This window comes from Halichoerus grypus, chromosome 10, assembly GCF_964656455.1.
Source record: "Halichoerus grypus chromosome 10, mHalGry1.hap1.1, whole genome shotgun sequence".
NCBI classification, from domain to species: Eukaryota; Metazoa; Chordata; class Mammalia; order Carnivora; family Phocidae; genus Halichoerus; species Halichoerus grypus.
In genome coordinates this window covers 113617830-113640804 of record NC_135721.1, presented here as the reverse complement: position 1 = coordinate 113640804, position 22975 = coordinate 113617830, and the positions used below count along the sequence as shown (strand labels likewise).

At 43.0% G+C, this 22975-nt stretch overlaps 1 protein-coding gene across 2 annotated transcripts in view; it reads right to left on the bottom strand.

The window, feature by feature from the left end:
* Positions 1 to 532: 532 nt before the first annotated feature.
* The window catches only part of PSMF1 (proteasome inhibitor subunit 1), a 43506-nt gene continuing 21063 nt past the window's right edge, over positions 533 to 22975 (bottom strand). The window contains exons 5-7 of one of the 2 annotated variants that reach the window (XM_036121768.2): positions 4046 to 4099; positions 3210 to 3368; positions 533 to 1525 (exon numbers count right to left, since the gene is read on the bottom strand). In XM_036121768.2, the coding sequence (XP_035977661.1) occupies positions 1498 to 1525; positions 3210 to 3368; positions 4046 to 4099 (241 nt within the window). In that variant the 3' untranslated portion in view covers positions 533 to 1497. Of the gene's footprint in view, positions 1526 to 2254; positions 2683 to 3209; positions 3369 to 4045; positions 4100 to 22975 lie in introns of those variants that run through there. The other variant, XM_036121767.2, reaches the window with a different exon arrangement.

The following is a 22975-nucleotide window of genomic DNA, read 5'->3' as shown; positions in this document are numbered from 1 at the left end:
AACCTAGGTCTACACAAAAACCTGTACACAAATGTCCACAGCAGCATTATTCACATAGACAAAATGCGGAAACAACCCAACAACTGTCCATTAACTGCTAAGCGGATAAAGAAAATGTGGTATATATCCACACAATGGAATATTCTTCAGCCGTCAAAAGGAATGTAGTACTTAACACCGGCTACAGCGTGGACATGAATCTTGAAAACGTGAAGTGGAAGAAGCCAGACACAAAAGGCCACATATTGTGTGATTCTACTTAGAAGAACCGTCCAGAACAGGCAAATCCTTAGAGAGAAAACAGACTAGTGGTTGCCTGGGGCTGGAGCGGGGCTGGGGCGGGGCTGACTGTTAACAGGTTATGGGGGTTTCTTTTTGAGGTGGTAAAAAATGTTCAGGAATTCGATGTGGTGATGGACGACTACACTGTGAATACGCTAAAAACCACAGAATCGCACACTTTAAAAGGGTAAACTTTATGGGTATGTGAAGTATATCTCAATAAAGCTGTTATTAAAAAAAAAGTAACAGGTTATTGAGTGCTGATTTTATTGTTAGGCTTCCACCTTTCGAGTTCCACAAGACATACCTGCAACCATTCCCGCTGGCTGCCTGGGGACTGCTCATGGCTGGAAGGAGGGAAGTGGCAGCATGATGTGGAAGCTGCTGAAGGCCCCGTTCACCTCCCCCCACACAACTAAGACATTGTCTGTGTCCTTGATACAAGGAGACCCACGCAAAAAATGGCTGATTCTGCAGATGAAAGTCATGAAGTTTCTGTTCTCAGAAAACAGAATTATGTCTAAGACCATCCTTTCGACCTTTGCTACTAGAAAACCTAAGTGGCAAATCTATTGTTCCAATTATCTTTTCCTCGAATCATGGTTCTAAAAGTGATCTTTCCCTGCTTGTCTGATGGTTTCTAGTGTGATGTTTCTTTAAGTGCTTCCTTTCATAATAAAGGATGCTTGTGTGACCAAAGTGCCCCAAGTCCTTTCCGTAGCAGGTATGAACCAATTCCAAAACAAAAACATTCCACCCATTTGCAGGCCCCTGAGGAAGAAGACTATGGTGATTCCATTTGTAGCTCTGCCCAATCTCTGAGTCTCTCTGCACAGCAGAAATGTTCTCAAGGCTGTGAGGTGGTCTTTTACCAAATCAGTGCTTGAGATGGGGTCTGCCAGAAATGCCCAAGCCTGCTCATGCTAGCCTCCCCACCCAGGCCCCAGTTTAGTGTACCCCTAACCCACACACAGACAGGCAGTCCCAGGCTAGAGCATATTAGCACACACCTCAGGAAGGCTCTGGTAGCCTACCCTCTGCCCATAGATAAATAGTATGCCCTAATATCAGGGAAAGAACCCAAGGAGCTGAGAAGTAAAAGGACCCACCCATGGATGAAATGCTAGTTGTGGAGGGAAAGTGACTAGTGCCTTGATCTCTTGCCTCTGAGCCTGGTGCTCTATGGTGCTCTTTCCACTCCAGCACAGGGGTTCATCACTGACCACGTCTGTCAGGCCTCGGGCTGAAAAGGATCCGGAGAATACCAGAGGTCAGGTGGGCCTGGACAAAGGCCACAGGCTTCTAGAGGCTGGGCTCCCTGCTCCTGCCAGAGTTCAATACCATACCCAGATGGAGCCCATGCTCCTCGGCTCCTCTTGTCTGGGCCCCGAGGGGCACCGAGTTACTGTAGGTAAGTACCGGACAGAGCCTTGAAACTTCATTCCTTCCTTTGCCCCCGTTTCTACAGGTGGCCACACACAGCAGCAGACACCAGAATGTTTTAGAGTAGGAAGGGCCCCTCAGATTTCATAGGCAACAAGAAAGCCCTGGGAGGGGAAAGCCCTTTGGGTCAGCTCAGTAAGTCAGTGGCAGAAATGAGATCAGCCTTCAGGTCTGTTTATTCTTCTGCTTAGAGGCTGCCATCGTCCAGGCACAGACGGACTGGAGGATGTGTGCAGACAGGCGGGACTGGAGGATGCTGCCCTTCTCAGAATGACGCAGGCTTTCTGCAGTGTGCCTGCCCTTGTGAAAGTCATCCTTGTGGCCCTATGGGGTTTCCAGCCCCTCATTTTCGGCCTTGCAACCACACTGGGACCCACCTTAGTGATGTCAGGAGCAAGAAAGCAATTTATGACGGGAAGGGGCCTAAGAAGCAAGAACAGGCCGTGGGTAGAAGAGTCATTTAGCCCCACAAAGATTAAACTCTCGAGTCTCAGAAATGGAAGGAGCTGGGCAGTAAAGAACAGTGGGAGACTGGCAACATGATTTTTGTATTGACATTTGGTTCTTATAATAACATCCAAAATGCGTTCTGTTCTTATGGCGCTGCAGCTGGGACAGCATCGGGCCGAGGGGAGATGTTGCCGGAGTCTCCCTTGAGAAGTGTGGGGGAGCTGGTGGTGAGAGAGACACACTGATTTCTCTTTGGGACCTATATGCAGCCAGGTGGAGAGCTGCAGCAGGTGCTTTGGCTCTGATAGGGGGTGGGGAGGCGATCCCAGCCGGCCCGCAAACACATGGGCAGAGTCCCTTGCCCCCAGCCCGCAAGAACACGGTTGCTGATGGGGCCAGCGGTGGCAGCTCCAGGACAGTGGAGGGAAGGCTGGGATGTTACATTCTTGAGGCCTTCACAGGTACATGTCATCGAAGCCCGGCGGGGGGAGATGGTCTGGGTTAGGTCTGGAATGGAAAGAGGGGCTGGTGAGTTGGGAGTGATGGAGGGGCCGGGGCACACAGGCAGATGGGCCCTGAGGGCAGAGGGAGCCTGTCCTCCAGAACGATGCGGTACTTTGTGGGGCTGAAGAGCATGTGCTCTACAGCCAGGGCTTGAATCCTGATTCTCCCACCTGGGAGAAGTTAATTCATCTTTCAGGGCCTTGATTTCTATAGGATGTGAAGGGTAATATGCACCCAGGAGTGTTGCTATTAGGATCCAGCGAGTCCCCGACACAGACTAAACTTCAGTAAGTGTGAGAAGCTCTTCCTCCTCTGAGTGCTCCCTGAAGGGGGCTGGGGGAAGGGGGGCACCGAGGAATGGGGAGCTCCAGGGAGCCGTCAGGCAGGGGCCCGGAGGCGGCCCCACTCCCTTGGCAGTGGCGGAGGCGGCCGCAGCACCTCTGCACCTGCAGTCACACCCCTCGTTCCTGCAACGCTGGGCGGAGCTGCCATCAGGCCCCACTTCCCAGCATGCATGAGTGAGTACCTACCCAGATGGGCTGGTCCCAATGGGTCCAAAGGGGTCAAAGCGTGCTCCTGGGGGCACAGCTCCTGGAGGAAGACGGTTTGGGAGGCCCGAGGATGGGTCAATGAGTGCTCTTGGGAAGCCAGACCTCAGGGGATCCACAATCATGCCACCTCTCCGACACCTGAAGCAAGAAGAAAAGATGGGTGAGCAGGTGTGGCAAGGAGCTGCTGGAGAAGAGGCGAAGGAGGGGAGAGTGGACTAAGAATGCCTGGGCCAGCTACTGTGGGCAGCTCAAGCAGACACAGGTGGATGGTTACCTGAGCGCCAGCAGAAATGGGCAAGAACAAGAACAACAAGAGCACGCGGCCTGTCCTTGTAGCTCTCCAGGCTCCCTGAACCCACAAAACAGAGATTCCTGCCATGTCCTACACCCAAGGGGGACAATTTGATCAAGAACAGGTGCCAGAATGCCAAGGTCCATGAAGAACCATCACAAGGCTCCGCAGGGCACTACTTTAGGTCTACGGACTAGTAGTAGCATTGAGACAATTCATGATGCTGGCTTTCTTGCGGTTTCCTTAGAGGGCCTCAGGGTGATCTGTGACCCCCCGCTGGGGCCAGCAGGTGACAGAGGAGCTGCCTGCTTGGCTTGCTCGGCCCTCCCCCACAGCAGAGCTCGCCGCAGGGCTCCAGGCACGGCAGAGTAGAACAGTGGGGGGACTTAGCAGCCGCTCAGCCACGGCGGCCTCCTTCACCCCAAAGGAAGACTGACGGAAAGCTCTAAGGTTAGAAGATGAGCAGGGGCTGAAAAGTCACAGGAGTAGGCTGTGTTGCTGACCCCTCCCCAGCAGTACTCACCCAAAGGGGTCCAGGTCCTCTCCCCCGACAGCAAACGGGCCCAGGGGATCACACCTGAAACAAACAAGGGGCAATTACCACAAGTCCCAGAGCAGTCGGGCGCCTGGGTTCCCAGGGGCTTGAACCCGACGCCCGTGGGGTCACAACTCCACTCCCAGGCAGGGGAGAGCCCTGCCTGAGACCATAACACAAGGGATACTTCAAAGTGGTCTTCGGCACAGACTAACGCTGATAATGTTACAGGGGCAATACTGAAAAGAGCTGACCACAAAGCAAACACAAGGAGGATCCCAATACTGTCAAAAATACAAATATTAACCATGGTATCCTCCAGATAAAATTTTATTTATTTACATTTTTCTCAAGTTCCTAAACTTTGTGTAAAGAACCAAGAACTTTTAGATCAGAAAATATCCGAACACTAAAACCAGAACGCCAAGACCAAGATTTAAAAGCTTCCAGGATGGAGTGAGATGGGTGCCCACACACAGCTAGAACAGGGTTCCGCAGCCTTTTTCCATGATGGCCTCTGCAGAGGCCACTTCATTCCCACAGACACTGCGTATCTGTTTACGCACTGCAGCCCACCGGAGGGCCACAAACCACTGTCACCTCGAAGAGTTTTCCACCCCAACACCAAGAGCCCATTTTTACTCTCACTGGGAATGCGCAAGCCAGAAGCATTACGAGGGTGTGCTTTCTGGAGAGCAATTCCATACTGTCTGACATATATACCATAACAGGCGTCTTTCAGAAATCTTAGACTCTTTGACCCAATAGTTTCATATCTAAGTATCCATCTTAAAGAATACATCATTCAAATTAAAATAGCACCAGAGAGACTTTAATCAAGGGAACTGGAGTTGGCCTAAATAGGGACCAGTTAGGCACGTTATGGTATATCCCTAAATGCAATTATGGAGACAATGTTCTTAGAGAGTTTCAAAGTGAGATGAAAAGATGCTTATGCTCCAGTGTTAACTGTGGGGGAAAAGGACAGCCTAGGAATAGCCTAGGAAATCAATGGTGAGAAATGTGTGTGTGGGTGTGTATGTATAAATAAAACTAGAAAGAAGCACACTGAAAATATAAACAGTGGTAACTTACTCCTGAAATGATTTTCTTTATACTTTCCTGCTTTTTTCTATTAAGGATATGGATATAATAAAACAAAAAATATTTAGAATTTGCAAAAGCGTGCTTTAGAGTCTGCCTGGAGTCCTAGCGAGCGATACGAACCTGGCAGTTGTGAGGTTGGGGGTGGGGTGGGGTGTTCCTGCCAGACCTCTGGAGCTAAACAGCAGCTAAAATATGCTTATAGGTAAGGAGCCATTAAGTAAAGAACTGGGAAAAAAATCCAGAAGAAGGTGTTTCTTCAGCCAGTTCTACCTAATATGCTGGAAAGGATACTGTGATTTAGGTGGATGTGGCTAGGTTTCCAAGGGAAGGAATTTTTCCTGACCTAGATGACTGTTCCCAAGTCATGGTTCATGGAGCTGGTGGTGGAAGTTTCTGGTGACCTCTGTTATCATCCTGCCACCCTGGATACACCAGGTGTGCCGGAGAGTTGCGAACACCTTACTTACTATCCCTATGACCTGCCCTGCTACAGATCAGCAAACAGAAGGGGCTTCTAATGGCTATAAGAACACCTGGGAGAACAGAGCCGTATTGTTCCTGAAACACGCAGCCTTCTCTCTTTCTCTCTCCCGGGCCACAGAGCGTGGGGCAGGGAGAACAATGGAGGCTGGAAAGGCAGCTGCCGGGCCCGCCCTGACCACTGGGTACTTGAAATTGTCACAGCATATCCTTTGACTCAACACTTAACACACCCTCACTGTAACACATGCACACTTCTGTGAACTCGTTAAGTGCACGCTCAGAAGCCACATTAAAATAGTCTCAGTCCAGAACGTGTTGAATGAGGCAGGCTACAGGGATTAAAAGAAAGGTAATTTTTGTATATGGTCTCTGGAATCAAGCCCCTACTACTTCATCTGGTAATCAACTGAAGGAGAGTGTTACACACTAACGCTACAGGCGGAAGAGCCTGGCTGGGCCCATGGGACCGTATGTCCCAGCCGCAATGGGGCCCCTCTAGGGAACGTGAGGGTGGTCCTGACCACACACAATTTCTTCCTTCTGTGCTCCCCTCTCCTCTTAGATAAAAACAACACTCACTCCTCATTTCAGGTCAGGTTTTGCTACCGAACAAGGTTTGGCACCAGTCTTATGGAAAAAAACCCCTTGGTTTCCAGAGCTCTTTTGATATCAGAATTGCACATAAAAGATTATGAGCCCAGAAAAGTAAAAATTCTCCTTCTCACCTCTGTTCCCCAGCCTCCTAGGTCTTCTATAGATGACTAAGATATCAGTTTCTCATATGTCCTTCCAAAGATACTCTACATATAGAGTGAGCAAATATGCATCTCTCCTACTTTTTTAACAGATGGATGTGCTGAGCTCCTTATATACATTATCTCCTTTTGTCTTTGCAGCAGCCCTCTGAATACATGATTTTTATTCTTATTTTACAGATGAGGAAACTGATGCTCAGAGAAGCAAGGCTTCTTATACAAGGCCACAAACGTAGTAAGTGGCCAATACAATAGTCATCCCAGGTCTGCCCAACTTCAAAACCCATGCTCTTTTAACTGATGTATTGAGATCATTTACATTTAATGTGATTTTATGTGAGATGTTTAGATTTATATCTATCATTTATTATTTGTTTTCCAACTGTTCCCTCTGTTTTTCATTCCTCTGTTTCTTTCTTTTTTTTTTTTTTAATTAATTTTAGGGTCTCTGACTAGATCTCTTTGTAGAGTTTTTTCCCAAGTGGTTGCTCCAAGGATTGAATATACATACTTAACTTCTTCAGTCTACTTAGAAACAGTATTTTACCGTTTCAAGTAGAAGGCCAAGACTGTACCAGCATAGACAGGTCCACTTATTCTTCTCCCTTTATGCTAGAGTTGATCCGCATTACACCAACATACACCGAGATGCTGTGATTTTTGCTTTCAACTTTAACATATTTTGGAGAATTCAAGAGGAGAGCAGTCAATTATATTTACCCAGACATTTACCTTTTCTATTGCTCTTCTTTCATTCCTGATGTTCCAAGTCTCCATCTGGTATCATTTGCCTTCTGTCTGAAGAACTTCCTTTAGCAATTCCTTTTGAGAAGAGCTGTTGACAAAGAATTCTCTTAGTTTCCTTTCGCTAAGAATATCTTAATATCCTTCGGAAATAAAGCAAAATATTTGCTGGATACAGAATTCTGGGTTAACAATTCTTTTTTTCTCCACACTTTAAGAATATGGATCTACTTCTTCCTGGTGTCCATGATTTCTGATGAGAAATCGACATTCAAGTTCTTATTCTTCTGTAAGCAAGTCATTGTTTTTCCCTAGCTGCTTTCATGATTTTTTTCTTGATCTTTAGTTTTAAGCAGTTTGATTACATGTCCACACATGGACTTCCTTGGGTTTATCCTATTTAGGGTTTGCTGAGTTTTTTGAATTTGTGGGTTTATGTCTTTTGCCCGATCTGGGAAGTTTTCAGGCATTATTTTCTTCAAATAATTCTTCTGTACTGTACTCTTTCTCTTCTGAGACTCTGATCACCCCAATGTTAGACCTTTTATAATTTGCCCACAAATCCCTGAAACCTCATTTTTAAATCTTTTTTTCCCTCTGTCTTGAGACAGGATAATTTCTAGTGTTCTATCTTCAAGTTCACTCTTTCTTCTGTTATTTAACCATTCTGATGATACTCATTCATCCAGTGAGGTTATTTTGATTATTTTATTTTTCAATTCTAAAGTTTCCATTTGGTTCTTCTTGATAGCTTCTTATTTCTTTGCTGAGACCTATTATTCCCCTCATTTCAAGACTGTTTGCCCTCACTTCTTGGAGCATTTTTATAATAGCTGCTTTATATCTTTGCCAGATAATTCCAACATCTGTGTCATCTCGGTGCTGGCATCTGTTGTCTTTTTGTGAGTTGACATTTTCTTGGTTCTCTGCATGCCCAGTAATTTAGGATTGTATCCTGCAAAGTCTGAACATTTGTTATGAAGCTCTGGAGGAATCCTGCTATTTTTGTTTTAGAAGGCAATCAACATAGCTGGGTTCAGGATCCAAATTCTGGTTTCAATGTCAGTTCTGTTTTCAAAGCCTTTTGCAGTGCTCTTCAGTTCTGTACCACATATGTGCTGCACTGTCCGAACCACCTCGGCAGTTCTACTCAAACTGTTATGTGCAGATGAATCAATGCAGGATCTTGCTAAAGTACAGATTTTAATACAGAAGATCAAGAATGGGACTTGAGATTCTGCATTTTTCACAAGTTCTCAAGTGACCTGATTTTGCTAGTCTGGGGAACACAAATGGCTTGGCCTGTCAGAGTACAAGTTCAGGTGGGAAATTTTGGTGGTCTGGGATTATCTACTTTGTTCTGCTAAGTGTGGAAACCTAGGACTGAGGACATGGGGATGCTGAGAAGTGTACATGAAAGTGTGTATACATGGTCATGTGGAGCACCAGTTACAGTGCTCTGAGTAAGTGGGACACTAACCCTTTCCTCTTCCCCACCCTGAGGATATCCTGTGAGTTCAAGGGTGAACTGGGAACTGAGAATGGCTGGGAAGTATTGCATTTAGGCTAGGTGAACAAAGATTTTTAAAAGAAAAAAAAGAGGGCGCCTGGGTGGCTCAGTTGGTTAAGCGACTGCCTTCGGCTCAGGTCATGATCCTGGAGTCCCTGGATCGAGTCCCGCATCGGGCTCCGTGCTCGGCAGGGAGCCTGCTTCTCCCTCTGACCCTCCCCCCTCTCATGTGCTCTCTCTCATTCTCTCTCTCTCAAATAAATAAATAAAATCTTTAAAAAAAAAAAAAAAAAAAAAAAAAAGAAAAAAAAGAAAAAGATATGCATAAATTATACTAACAAATTGTAAGAAAAATGTCACCATAAACACGATTCTTTTTGCTATTCTTTTCTAGTCTTCTTTCATAAACATGCTTTTATAAAATTATAATATTATAATTTTAGATCCCGCTGCTTTCCTCCACTTATGTCCTGTATTTCCCAAGTTGTCTGTCTTTGCTATTGACATTTTTAATGACCAAGTAATACTCATTCAAGTGAAGCAAATTTTTAACATTTCATCTTCGACTGTAGGTACTGATATTGCTTCTGGTCTGTGTAACTATAAATAATGGTGCAATTAATAATTTTTGTGCACATGTTTTTTTCCTGTCAGAGATCAGTAACTGTTATCCTCTGCTTGTCCCACCACTGTATGATGGAGGCAAATCTGTTTCTCTGGTTAAAAGATAGGAGTTGTGTTCAGGAGCTTCAATTGCATCTGACTTAGACAATTTAGAAGGTGAGATTGGGTCCTGCTAGCTGAGGAGATTCAGGTAAGATTTGACACTGAGCTGATACAGTAATGGGTAAGACTCTTAAGAACCTTAGGGGAGGGAAGATGTATTTTGCATTTGGGAGGCCAGAGGGTAGACTGTGGTAGGTAACATTTCTTGAAATGGCCCTGCTCCGAATTCCATGCTGTCTAATCCCCAGAACCTGTGTATGTGATGAGAAATCACTCTTGTGATTGTTTTATGTAATATGGCACAGCTGACTTCACAAAGGGGCGATGATCTGAATAGGCTAATCTACTCATACAAGACCTTAAAAAAGTAGAAAACTTTCTCTAGTTGGCAGCAGAAGAGAAGGTGGAAGGGGAGAGTCAAAGCATGAGAAGGGCTTGACAAACTATTGCTGGCTTTGAAGATGGAGGAGGCCACATGAGAAGAGGTGTTGCAAGTCTTCAGGAGCTGAGAGAGAGGCCCTAAGCCAACAGCCAATGAGGAAAGGGGACCTCAAGTCATACAAAAACAAAGAACTGAATTTGGGTTCAATTAGTTTACAAATGTTATGGGGATGATGCTTTTCTAAATAATTTGAAAGGAAATGGAGACTAATTCCAGCAATATGGCAAGGATAGGGAAACATCAAAATATAGTGGGAATGCCCAGTAGTACAACTGTTCAGGAGGACAACTGGGCAACATCAAAATCTTAAAAACAGGCTTAGTCCTTAATGGAGTAATTCTACTTTCAGCAATGTATGCTAAGGAAATATTCAGAGATGTGCTCTAAGTTTGAAAGTATGTTCACTGAGGTGTTAGCTGTGGTAGCACCAAATTAGAAATGACTTTGGCTAAAAAACCTCATGTGCATCATCCTTGATTTGTCTCTCCTTTGTTAAGCTAACCCATCAGCAAGTCCTGTCAGGTATACTTCCAAATATACCCAAGATCATCTGCTTTGTCTACCATTTACTACCTACCACCACTGTTTCTTGCCTGGGTGCCTGTGTCAGCTCTTGACCTGGTCTTCCTGTTTCTACTCTTGTCCCTTTATGATCCATTCTCTACAAAGGAACCAGAGAGATTCAAAAATAAAATGTAAACAGTATGAAGTCCCTCCTTTGTTAAACACACCCAGGGGTTCCTACTGCTTCTGATCTTGCCCCCAAGGCTCTGCATGCCCTGGCCCATGCTTACCCCTACAGTGTCATCACCCACCTCTCTACCCCACCAGTTTACTGAGCTCCATCACGCTACTTTCTCTTTGTTTTCGGAACAATCTAAGTCAAGATTGTTTCTTTCAAAATGATTGCTGACATGTGTGTTACAAGGAGGAAATACTAAGGGCTGAATCCTGCTCCAGTGTTTATGAGCTGTGTTGGTTTGGGTAAGTTAATTAACCTCTCTGTGCCTCAGTTTTCTTTTCTCTAAAATGGAGATAACAATAGCACCTATCTCATTCTCGTTATGAGGAATAAGAGAGATTACAATTTACACTTAATGTAACTGCTTGGCACACAGTAAGGGCTTACTAAATATTAATAGCTGTCAGAACCTAACTGGGATTCCTCAAAAGAAAAGTCAGTGGTTCAAGGGGTCCCAACCAGACTGCTTTCTACTCCAAATGTTCTGATGGGTCCCATTACCCAGGATCAAATCTAGCTCCTTAGCACACAGCGCCCCTCATGATGTGCTCCTTACATTCCCCTACTCCTTCCGTATGCCAGTACAGGCGAAATATGATGCCCCCGTTCCCTCCCTTGTCCCCCCAACACACACACACACACACACACACACACACACACACACACGAGATGATTTCACAGCCTCATTTATACCCACTGTCCCCTCAGCCATACATGCCAATTACTCCCAATATCACACAATTTTTATTAGTCCTTAAAACTTCGCCCATCAGGTATTATCTCTGTGAGGCCTTTCCTTCTACCTTGTCCCACTCAATCCTTCAGAATAATCACCCTTCTCTCTGTGCTTCAGTAGACCTCAGAAATACATCATTGTTTTTAAAAGACTTATGATCTGGAATGAACAGGGCCATCAGCCTGGATCGACTGTGAACTCCTTGAAGGCTGGGTCCATACCTCGTCATGTATTCCCAGTGCCCAGTACAGTGCTTGACATACAAGCAACACTTGGACCTACTTGGGAATAACAGATTGTGAGAAGGTCAAAGGAAAGGTTTTAGAGTTAGACCCAAGTTCAAATTCTGGCTTCACCACCTAACAGCTGTGTGATTTAGGGCAGGCCCTGAAATCCCTAAGCCCTAGCTTTCTCTCCCGTGAAATGTGACAATACTATCTATTTCTCAAGATTGTTTTAAGTCTCAAATGAGAATGTTTACAAAAGTGTAACACCTCGAACATAACGAAGAGTTCAATAAGTGGTATCCAATATTCTATTATTATATCACAATTTCCGCTTTATACTGGTTGTGATCAAGTTACTTATTATAGATGAACCTCAGTTTCCTTACTTGTAATGGGGATAGCCCTTATCAAACTCATGGGGTTGAGAGGATTAAATAAGAACATATGGATGAAGGCCTAGCTTGTTGCTTGGAATAGCTGACACTCAACAAGCAGAGGCTGTATAATTATTATTTATTATTATTTTTTTTAAGATTTTATTTATTTATTCATGAGAGACAGAGAGAGAGAGAAGCAGAGGGAGAAGCAGGCTCCCAAGGAGCAGGGAGCCCGTTGCGGGACTCGATCCCAGGACCCTGGGATCATGACCTGAGCCGAAGGCAGACGCTTAACCGTCTGAGCCACCCAGGCGCCCAGAGGCTGTATAATTATTATTGAACTAACTTGGCCATCCATGGAAAAAACCGAAGAGATCAAGTTTATTTGGCTCCAAGAGGAAAAGCAATGAGGGCAAATTTTAAGAACAGGGAATAATAGCTTCATGATTAATAATTTAATGAAATTAAATGAAAATTTAATTATTAAGGTGACATAGGTAGAGGATAATTCTTTTCAAAATACGGTGCTGGATATCAATATAGTAAAATATCAACCTATCTTGTACCACACATAAAAATTAATTTCAAATGGATTACAGATCTAAATATAAAAGGTAAAACAACAAAGCTTCTAGAAGAAAATATATGAGAAATTCTCCATGACCTTAGGGTAGGGCAAAGATTTCTCAACAGATCAAAAAAACACCAAACATAAAGAGAAAGCATCGATAAACTAAATTACATACAAATTAAGAACATTTAAATTTAAAAAAACACCACCAACAGAGTGAAAAGGCAAACTATAGAGGGAAAATAGTTGTAATACATTTATCTGACAAAGGACCTAAATCCAGAATATATAAACAATGCCTACAAATCATAAAAAGACAAGACAACGAAAGAGAAAAATGGGCAAGAGATTTGAAAGACTCTTCAACAAAAGGGGATATCTAAAAGGGCTTGTAAACATTTTTTAAAACGAAAAAGAAAGGATGCAAAATGTCCTCCATAGAATCCTGGGGGTCCCCTGAAACTCGTTTCAGGAGGTCCATGAGATCAAAGCTATTTCATCTTAGAAGCTATGTGCTTTTTTTCACTGTGCTGAATTTGCACTGATGGTACAAAAGCAGTGGTGAGCAAAACCACCGAAGCCTTAGCACGAATCCAAGCAGCGGCCCTGAACTAGCTGTCAGTGTGCCCTCCCTCACCCGCCACGCACTACACACATCTAGTGTCACTTGAGAATGTCCTTGATAAAGTAGCAAAAAATTACCAAGTGTTCTAAAACTGCCATCTTTGAACACACCTCTTTTTTACTGTTCTATGTGATGAACTGGGAAACAGGCATAAAGCGCTTCTGCCGCATACAGAAGTACAATGGTACTTATCAATACTTTTGCAGTTAAGTTGCTAGCTGAACTGGCCATTTTTTCATGGAAAACCATTTTTACTTAATGAATGACTTGACAGACAAACCACGGCTATTCAGACTTGGGCTACATAGTAGACTCAAAACAATGTGAGCCTGTTACTACAAGGAAAGCAACTGACATTGTTGCCAATGATAAAACTGAAGATTTCAAGTGAAAATTAGCAAGTTTTCCAAATTTCCAAAATTTGGAAGTTTGTATTCAAATTTGATGGCTTCCCAGTACTGATGGTGATGAGATTGGTAATATTAATAAATGTGATTTGATATTGGATAATCAAATGAGTCAGCATTTAGCAAATCTGCATAACTCAGTGAACCACTATTTCCCAAATGATCAATACACCTTCTTCCAATACCATACCTGGGTAAAAGATCCACTCAAAGGACATGACAGACCAGTGGATTTAATTTAATTTTTATTTTTTAAGATTTTATTTATTTACTTACTTACTTACAGCGTGGGTGAGCAGGGGGAGGGGCAGAGGGAGAAAGAGCGAGAATCTCAAGCAGACTCTGCACTGAGCACAGAGCCTGACGTGGGGCTCGATCCCATGATCCTGAGATCATGACCTGAGCCGAAATCCAGAGTCAGACGCCCAACCAACTGAGCCACCCAGGCGCCCCTCAAAACATTATTAAACTACTCTTCTCTTTTAACTAATAACTTGTCTTGGTAAGGCTTCAACAAAAACGTCACTGCCTGCAGACTAAATGCAGAAGCAGAAATGAGAATCTAATTGTCTTCCATGCCTGATGATAAATAGGTCTGCCACAATGTGAAACAAGTCATTCTTCTCGCAGAATTTTTGTGTTTGGGAAAAAAAATATTTTTGTAAAAATTTCTTATTTGTGTTAACATGTGATGGGTTTATTATTGTTGTTTTTAAGTGAATGAATAAAAGTGTATTTTTAAAATTTCAGCTGTAATTTTTAATATGGTAAATATTGATTGATAAGAACCCAAGCAAGAACTCTTCTTTTTAAAAAAAGATTTTGAGAGAGAGAGAGCAAGCGAGAGAGAGAGAGCATGAACAGGGGGTAGGAGAGTAGAGGCAGAGGGAGAAGCAGACTCCTCACTGAGCAGGAAGCCTGAGCGGGACTCGGTCCCAGGACCCCGGGATCATGACCTGAGCCAAAGGCAGTCACTTAACCAACTGAGCCACTTAAGTGCCCCAAGAACTCTTTAATAATTCAAAATTTAATAATTCTTCCTCAATAATTCAGAGTTCAAGACGGTTTCTGAGACCAAAAATGTTGAGATCTGCCAGCGTGGAAAATTTAACTCAATGAATCAAAAGAAAAAAACTATATACAGATGCATACAGCTTTACTATTTAAGATGAGAAATTGAACATGCTTAAAATACCCCATGGAGGTTAGGCAAACTGTAGCGTATCGGCAAGATAAAATATCAGATACTAAAAAAGATATGTTTAGCACTTTAGTAAACAGATGATGAAATTTTAAAAAGAAAACGCAGAACACAAAATATTGGAAACATTAAAAATATGTAAAGACAGACTGGGACTGAAAATGAATTTTGAATGACAAGAGCTCTACATCTAAGGGTTTATTTTTAGTGAAGCCCGTTAAGCGTAGGAAAAACTGGTTTTTCAAAACAGCGAATAGGATTTGGGGCATACGGTCTGACTGAGGACAGATGGAGCAAAGGGAAATGGGTTAGAATCGTTAAGACAACAACAACAAAAGTTGGGCTTAGATTAAAAAAAAAATCCTTCCCTTAGAGATGGGCTGTTTCCAGTAATTCTTCCCTAGAGATCTCAGGAGTAGGACAGACCTACTTTTCACTACCAATTCTCCATCACAATGGAACGTCCTCTCTACGTGTACTCCTGGCCTAGAAGCCAGCATCAGACCCAGTAGCCCTTGACAAGGTCTGGATACACATCTCCACATACTTAGGGAAGCAAATCTCTTCCTGCATGACGACGGACACCCTTTGTGTTTGCTTTTGGAGGTTCCCAGGGGTGGGCTACACAAGATGGGGGTGTGGAAGGCGAGCGGTGAGACACAGGACCGTATCCTACGGAAGGAGGCAGAGGCTCTTTCCCACTCAGAGTACAAGCCGCGGCTGTTCGGTGATGGGCTAATGAACACCCTGCAGCAGCCAGATGGGCCGGCTCCCATGCTGCTCTTTTTCCCTCCTTCCTGCCCTCAGGCCCCACCCCCAAATCCTGCATTTGAGGAAAAAACAAAAAGGTGAAAGTGTGAGTGCTGGTTGCCTGGCAACTTGGTGGTGGTGGGGGCCCTAATAAAGGAATTGATGTCATTACAGACATCTGTGCTGACAGAGGAAGGGGCTGGCGAGGAGGGGGGGTGGAGGGGGGGTGAGTGGCTGACAAAAAGCCTCCTAAACATTCGCCTCTTCTCCAACCATCTCATGTAGTTCAGTGTCCTAGTCCTGGGAGACAGACTGGCTTGAGAAAGACCTAACTGAGGGAGGGCAAGGAGATGGATTTTTCTCCACACTCCGTGTGCACTCACTATACTGAACTTGTACACAAACTGATTATTACATGAACTAACACTGAAGGGTGCAGTGGGGAGAGCATAGGCAGAGCATAGGGCCCAGTCCTCACCCTCACAGTTAGGTAACGCTGGGCAGTTACGCTACGTCCTTATGCACCGTCTCCTCCTGTGTAAAGCGGGGATGCTACTGATCTTCTCACAGGCCTGTCTGGAAGATGAGCCCCCATAAATGAAAGCACCTGGTTCAGCGATCAACCCAGCCACCAGCCAAGAAACGGCAGTTACTCCTCTCCTTGATAAGCGCAAACAATGTTGATGATAAATGGACAATGTTCATAAGGGGCTGGGCCTAAATGCAGTCACCCAACACAACCTCCAGGTCCACACTCTCACACCTAAGTGGCTCTACTGCATCCAATCCTTTTCTGGGGGAAGAGGCTAGTCTTGAAAAACATAATCAAAGGTTCTGTCTTTGGGAGGACCCTCCACTCATTTCACCTTCAGTCTGGTTTTGATCTCGACCTGCTACCTGAATGGGATCTTATCAAACATTTACTGTATTCTCAGCAATGAACTCGACACACCACATCCTGAGAGACCTCTGAGACAGGCGTAATAATTCTCAAGGTGCAGATGAGGAGACCAAGGTGCTCCCAGGCTAAATGTGTTCACTGAGGGACAGGTAAAGCTACAACGTCAGGGTTTGAATCTAGGCCTGTGCTCTAGACCGCCATATGATACTCTCTCCTCGATACAGCGGAGGTGGGTGGGCTGGTGGAAAAAAGGGACCAAGTCCCACGTGCTAAGACTGGTATGCTGAAACAACGAGGCTCAGCTTTCTGCCTTACTACTGCCCCCCTCCCCGCCCCCACCACTGCACTTGGCTCTAACCACTTCCTATCCTTCCGGGGCTCTGCACAGGTCAGGCCTTCAATGCTGGAACACCCTTCCTACCCTACTCTTCACTGACTGACACATCCTCCGCATTCTTTAGGAGCCTGCGGAGAGGTCAGCCCCTTCTTGGGGAAGCCTTCCCTGAACACCAAGCGTGGTTCAGGCTCCCCCTGCATGTGCTCCCTAGGACACTGGCCTTCCCTGATGAGATGGCAGCAGGAGAAGATGGCGTCACTGGTCTTCTCGAAAGCACCCAAGGCTGGATCTAGTGCCTCACACCTAGTGAGCTCAAGAAATACTGTGAACTTAAGAACCTAAGTGGCTCCTTAGCATCTACATTTTTAAATACTTTTTATTTTAAAATAGAGTCACAGGAAGTTGGAAAAACAGTGCAGAGAAATCCTGTGTACCCTTCACCCAGTTTTCTCCAAGTTATACCACCACAAAGCTCCCTCATGCTACCTCCCCCACCTTTATAATCACACCTACAGTCTGCCCCTTCCCTAACCTCTGGCAAACACTAATCTGTTTAGCACGTCTATTAATACTGTTATTTTGAAAGTTGTTGTGTAAGTGGAATCGTACAGTATGGGACCTTTTAGAATTGGCTTTTTTCACTCAGCACGATGACCCTGAGGTCCACCGTAACCGTGTGCATCAACAGTGTGCTCCTTTACACTGCTGAGTAGTATTCCACGGGGTAAGTGTGCTTACCCACTCACCAACTCAGGGACGTCTGGATCGTCTCCAGTTTTTGGCTATTACAAATAAAGCTACTATGAACATCTGTCTACAGGCTTCTGCATGGGCATAATTTTTGTTTCTCTAAGATAAATGCAGAGGAGTGCAATTTCTAGATCTTACCAGGAAGTGTTTGCTTAGGAAACTGCCAATGTTCTTGAATGGCTGTACCATTTTACATTCCCACCAGCAATGGATAAGAGATTGAGTTTCTCTGCACCCTCTCAGCATTTGGTATCATTTCTATTTTTAATTTTAGCCAATGAAGGATTTCATTGTTTAATTTCCATTTCCCTAATGGCTAATGGTGCTGAATACCTTTTCATGTGCTATGTGTCATCTGTGTATCCCTTTAGTGTGCTATCTCTTCACATCCTCATCCCATTTTCTAATTGTTTTTCTTTTTAACCTGTAGAGTTTTGAGTGTTCTAGATCTTTCTAGATACGATTGCTCTGTCAGGTGTGTGGTTTGTAACATTTTCTCCCAGCCTGTAGTTTGTGTTCTCACTCTCCTAACAGGGTCTTTCACAGAGCAAAACATTTTTAATTTTGATGAAGTACAATTTAACCATGTCTTTCTGTTAAAGGTTGTGCTTTTAGTGTCCTGCGAACGCTTCAGCAAGCCCTAGATTCAGAAGATTTTCTCCTGTGAGTTCTAAAGTGTTGTAGCATTAAGTTTCACATTTAAATCTGTGATCCCGTTTGTGTTACCAGCTCACATTCGTTCTGAGCCCTGGGCTGGTACTGTTGCTGAACTCATTATTATTACTGTTGTTACTGCTATTATTTGGTAGATTCCTTGGGATTTCCTATCTTGACCATTATGTCATCTGCAAACATGAACTGTTTTATTTCTTCCTCTCTTATCTGTATCCCTTTTATTTTTTGTCTTAATGTGGTAGCAAAATGTTCGGTACTACGCTGAGTAAGAGTGGTGAAGAGTGGATACCTATACCTTGTTTCTAAGGGGGAAAGCATTCAGCAGCTAATTTTAAATAAATCACTTCTGCTGGTATGATGATGAACCCATAAAATACCACTTAGGTACTAACAAACTACTCTCTAGTTGAAGGAAAGACATCAAAGTCTCAATCATGAGCAATCTCTTATAGTCTGAACTCAGGGACCTCATTTCCTTTTTTTTTTTTTTTTTTTTTAAAGATTTTATTTATTTATTTATTTGACAGAGAGAGAGAAATAGCGAGAGAGAGAACACAAGCAGGGGGAGTGGGAGAGGGAGAAGCAGGCTTCCTGCAGAGCAGGGAACCCGATGCAGGGCTCGATCCCAGGACCCTGGGATCATGACCTGAGCTGAAGGCAGATGCTTAACAACTGAGCCACCTAGGCGCCCCTCAGGGACCTCACCTCATTTCTATTGTTATATGTTCACATTTCCAATAAAGCCAAGGCTAGGACCTTTTTTTTTTTCTTTTACAGTTTATTGAGATATATTTCACATATTATAAAATTCATCCAATTAAAATATACAGTGCAATGGTCTTTAGATGTTCATAGAGTGTGCAAATATTCTAGTTAGAACATTTTCTCACCCCAAAAAGAAACCCTGTACCCATTAGCAGTCATTCCCTATTCATGCCCACCAATCCCTCCACCTCAGTTCCTGGCAATGACTAATCTACTTTCTGTCTCTATGGATTTGCCTATTCTGGACAATTCACATAAAATCATACAATACATATCTCCTCTCACTTAGTAAAATGTTTTCAAGGCTCACACAGGTTGTGACATCCATCAGTACTTCATCCTTTTTTTACTGCTGAATAACATACAACTGTATGCATGTGTCACTTTGTGTATTTGATCATCGGCTGATGGATATTTAGGTTGTTTCCACTTTTTGGCTAGTATGAATAATACCATGGACATTCACGTACAGAAGTTGTACGTGATTATGTACACAAACAAGTACTATTTCACTGTGGTTTGGAGTTCCATTTCCCTAATGATTAATGATGTTGAGCATCTTTTCACATGCTCATGGGCCAGTCGAACCATTTTTAAATTGGGTTGTCTTTTTATTACTGAGTTGTGAGGGTTATGCATTCTGGATACAAGTCTATTATCAACTATGATTTGTAAATGCTCTCTCCCATTCTGTGGGTTATCTTTTCACTTTCTTGACTGTCCTTTGATGCACAAAAGGTTTTAATTTTGACAAAGTCCAATTTGTGCTTTTGGTGTTGTATCTAAGAAACTACTGTCAAGGTCATGAAGATTTATTCCTGTTTTCTTCTAGGAGTGTTATAGTTCTCTTATGCCTAGGTCTATGATCCATTTTAAGTCAATTTCTGTGTGAGGAAGGGGTCCAACTGCATTCTTTTGCCTGTGGATATAGAGTTGTTCCAGCACCATTTGAAAAGACTATTGTTTCCCCATTGAATTGTCTTGGCACGCTTGTTGAAATCAATTGCCCATGGATGTACGGGTTTATTTCTGGATCTTAATTCTATTCCCTTGGCTTTATATGTCTATTCCCTTGGCTTTATATGTCCATCCTTATTCTAGTACCACACTGTCTTGATTACTGTAGCTTTGTAGTAACTTTTGAAATTGGAAAGTGTGCGTCTTCTAACTTTTTTCTTTTTCAAAATTGCTTTAGTTATTCTGGTTCTCTTGCATTTCCATATGAATTTTAGGATCAGCTTGACAATTTCTGAAAACAAAAACAAAACCCCAGAAAACAAAAAACCTGCGAACAAGAAACTCTGGGATTGGGATTGCATTAAATATGTAGATCAATTTGGAGAATATTGCCAATATTAAATCTTCCTATCTATGAACACAGAATGTCTTTCCATTATTTAGATCTTAATTTCAAAAACGTTTTGTTGGTTTTCAGTGCACAAGTTAACTTCTGTTCAATTTACTCTTAAGTATTTTCTCTTTGGGGGGGGTTATTATAAATGGGATCATTTCCTTAATTTTCAGATTGTTCATTGCTAATGTACAGAAATACAACTGATTTTTGTTTTTTTTTTGATCACGTATCCTGTCACATTGCTGAACTTGTTTATTTTAAGAGCTTTTTTTAGAAGATTCCTTCAGATATCCTATATACGAGGATCTCATGTAATTGGCAAACAGTTTGTTTTACATCTTCCTTTTTAATCTAGATACTTTTCCTTTTTGTCGAGTGATTGTCCTGGCTAGAATCTCAAGTATGATGTTGTATGAAAGTAACAAGAGCAGACATTCTTGTCTTGTTCCTGATCTTAGGGGGAAAGCATTTGGTCTTTCTCCATTAAGTAGGATATTAGCTGTGGGCTTTCTGCAGATGCTATTTATTGAGTTAAGAAACTCCTATTGCTAAATCCTTTTATCATGAAAGGGTGTTGGATTTTGTCAAATGCTTTTTCTCTGTTGAAATGAACATGTGGTTTTTGTCCTTTGTTCTATTAATGTGGTATGTTACACTAACTTATTTTCAGATGTAAAACCAACCACTTCTGGGATAAATTTCTTTTGGTCATGGTATATAATCCTTTTTCTACGTTGCTGGATTTGTTTTGCCAGTATTTTGTTGAGGATTTTAAAATCTATATTCAAAAGGGATACTGGTTTGTAGTTTTCTTGTGAGGTCTTTGGTTTTGGTATCAGGGCTCCACAGATCCAAACAAGGTCCAACACTGTATTTAGTTGACGTAACTCTTTTAATAACAGCCCCACTCTCCCTTTTTTCCTCATGCCATTCATTTATTTGAAAATGAAAACAGGGTTAATTTATCCTGTAAAAAATTTTCATGTTCCAGTTTTGGCTGGAATACATGTATCCTCATGTGTCTATTTAACTCATTCTTCTATCCTTCATGCTTCTTTTAATCTGGGAGTTATATCTACATCCAGGCTGCTGTGTAATTACGACTGCATCATATTAGAAGACACTTAATGTCTGGCTACCCCATTTTTAGTGTTAAGATTGATCTATGGGCTCAGGTGCTAGCATAGCAGCCTGATCTATTCATTATAAAGTTCTCCATCAACCTATTACCTAAGGGTTTTAGCAAACATTGACGATTTGTGCCTAGGTACATTATTTCAGGAGAAGTTGCGACATGGTTATTTTTGATTCTTTCGGTTCTTCCAAGGCTAAGAATTTTAATCTTCATAATTATAAACTCCAGGTCTGATTCCCAGTTAGGGTGGCAGGGCCTCCAGGTGCCACTGTGGAAGCCCTGGGGGATTTTTGCTTGCCACCTGGTTGGAGGGTCCTCACAGCACTTGAGGCAGACGCCAGAGACTCGCACGTTCTACATAATGAATTCTACATTAGAAGAATGACCTGCATCCCACACAACTTTCAAAGTCTTGTTAGGTATTCAGGGAGGCGTAAAGCCTTCATAAATTACCCAAGTCTAATGAGACACTGTCCATCTAATATTTTGTTTGCCATTCTCCTAAGAACTGTTCATCATTTCTGAAAAGTCACGTTAGCAACAGCAATACAGTTTATACTATTTGAGTTTTGCTCCAATACATATGTATATGCCAGCTTTTGTTATTGTCAAATTCAACGTAATTCCATATACAAGCGCAAATGTCTGACTAAATTTTCCAGTGTAACTGTGCTCAGGCATCTACACAATCAAATAGACATTATCTTACTAATTACTCTCTATTTCTCATTTATATGATAGTTAGGACTTTATACTGATTCCTTTTGAAGTGTGCTTTCAATTCGATTATCTATGAATTTCATTTCAAGAGAAGTAAAGGAGATTTCACAGAATATTTGTTTTGACATGGGCAGTGAGTCTGAAAGAGCTGAGAATTACTATCTACTTAAAGTGTAAAAATCCACCCCAACCCCGATTGCTGTCCAGCGCTTGTTCTTCAGTCTTGCCACCATATCCTGGCTACATCACAGCCAGAACACTGCACTGGGATTTGACACGTAAACTGCAGCCCTGGCCCTGCCTCTTTATTAGTGGCTGGTGACCTCAGGCAGGTCATCTTACCTCTGTTCCTGTCTATAAAATAAGGAGGTTAGATCAGACAAGCTGTTCCCAACCCTTCAAGTACTTTTTATTATTCAACCTCCCCATAGGATTTCCAAAGAGTGCCAAAGAGACTTACCAATTGTTATTTATTGTAATAAATTAACTTCCCATTTTCTTTTAACTAATCAAAGATATAGAACTGCAAAACAGGATAAAATAACAATGGTAGTGAACACTTACTGAGTGCTTATTCTGGCCCCACAGTGAGCCCCCAGGCCCCAATTACTACCACACTGGGGACTCCAAATGGGGAAGCACTGTCTCAGCCACAGACTAAGGTCTTCCGCTGGTTCTTGTCTCTTTTCTCAGAGCACGAGAGTCTCCTGTCGTAGATGCTGCCACCCTAACCTGCTAAGATCCTGGATGAGACATGCTCATACCCCATGCTGTTTTGGAAAAGTTCTGAAGTTGTCAACGAGGTTAGGTGACTACCATGAATGAAATGAAACAGACAAGACAGTTGGCCTACATCCCCTCTGGGAAGGTACTTCTGC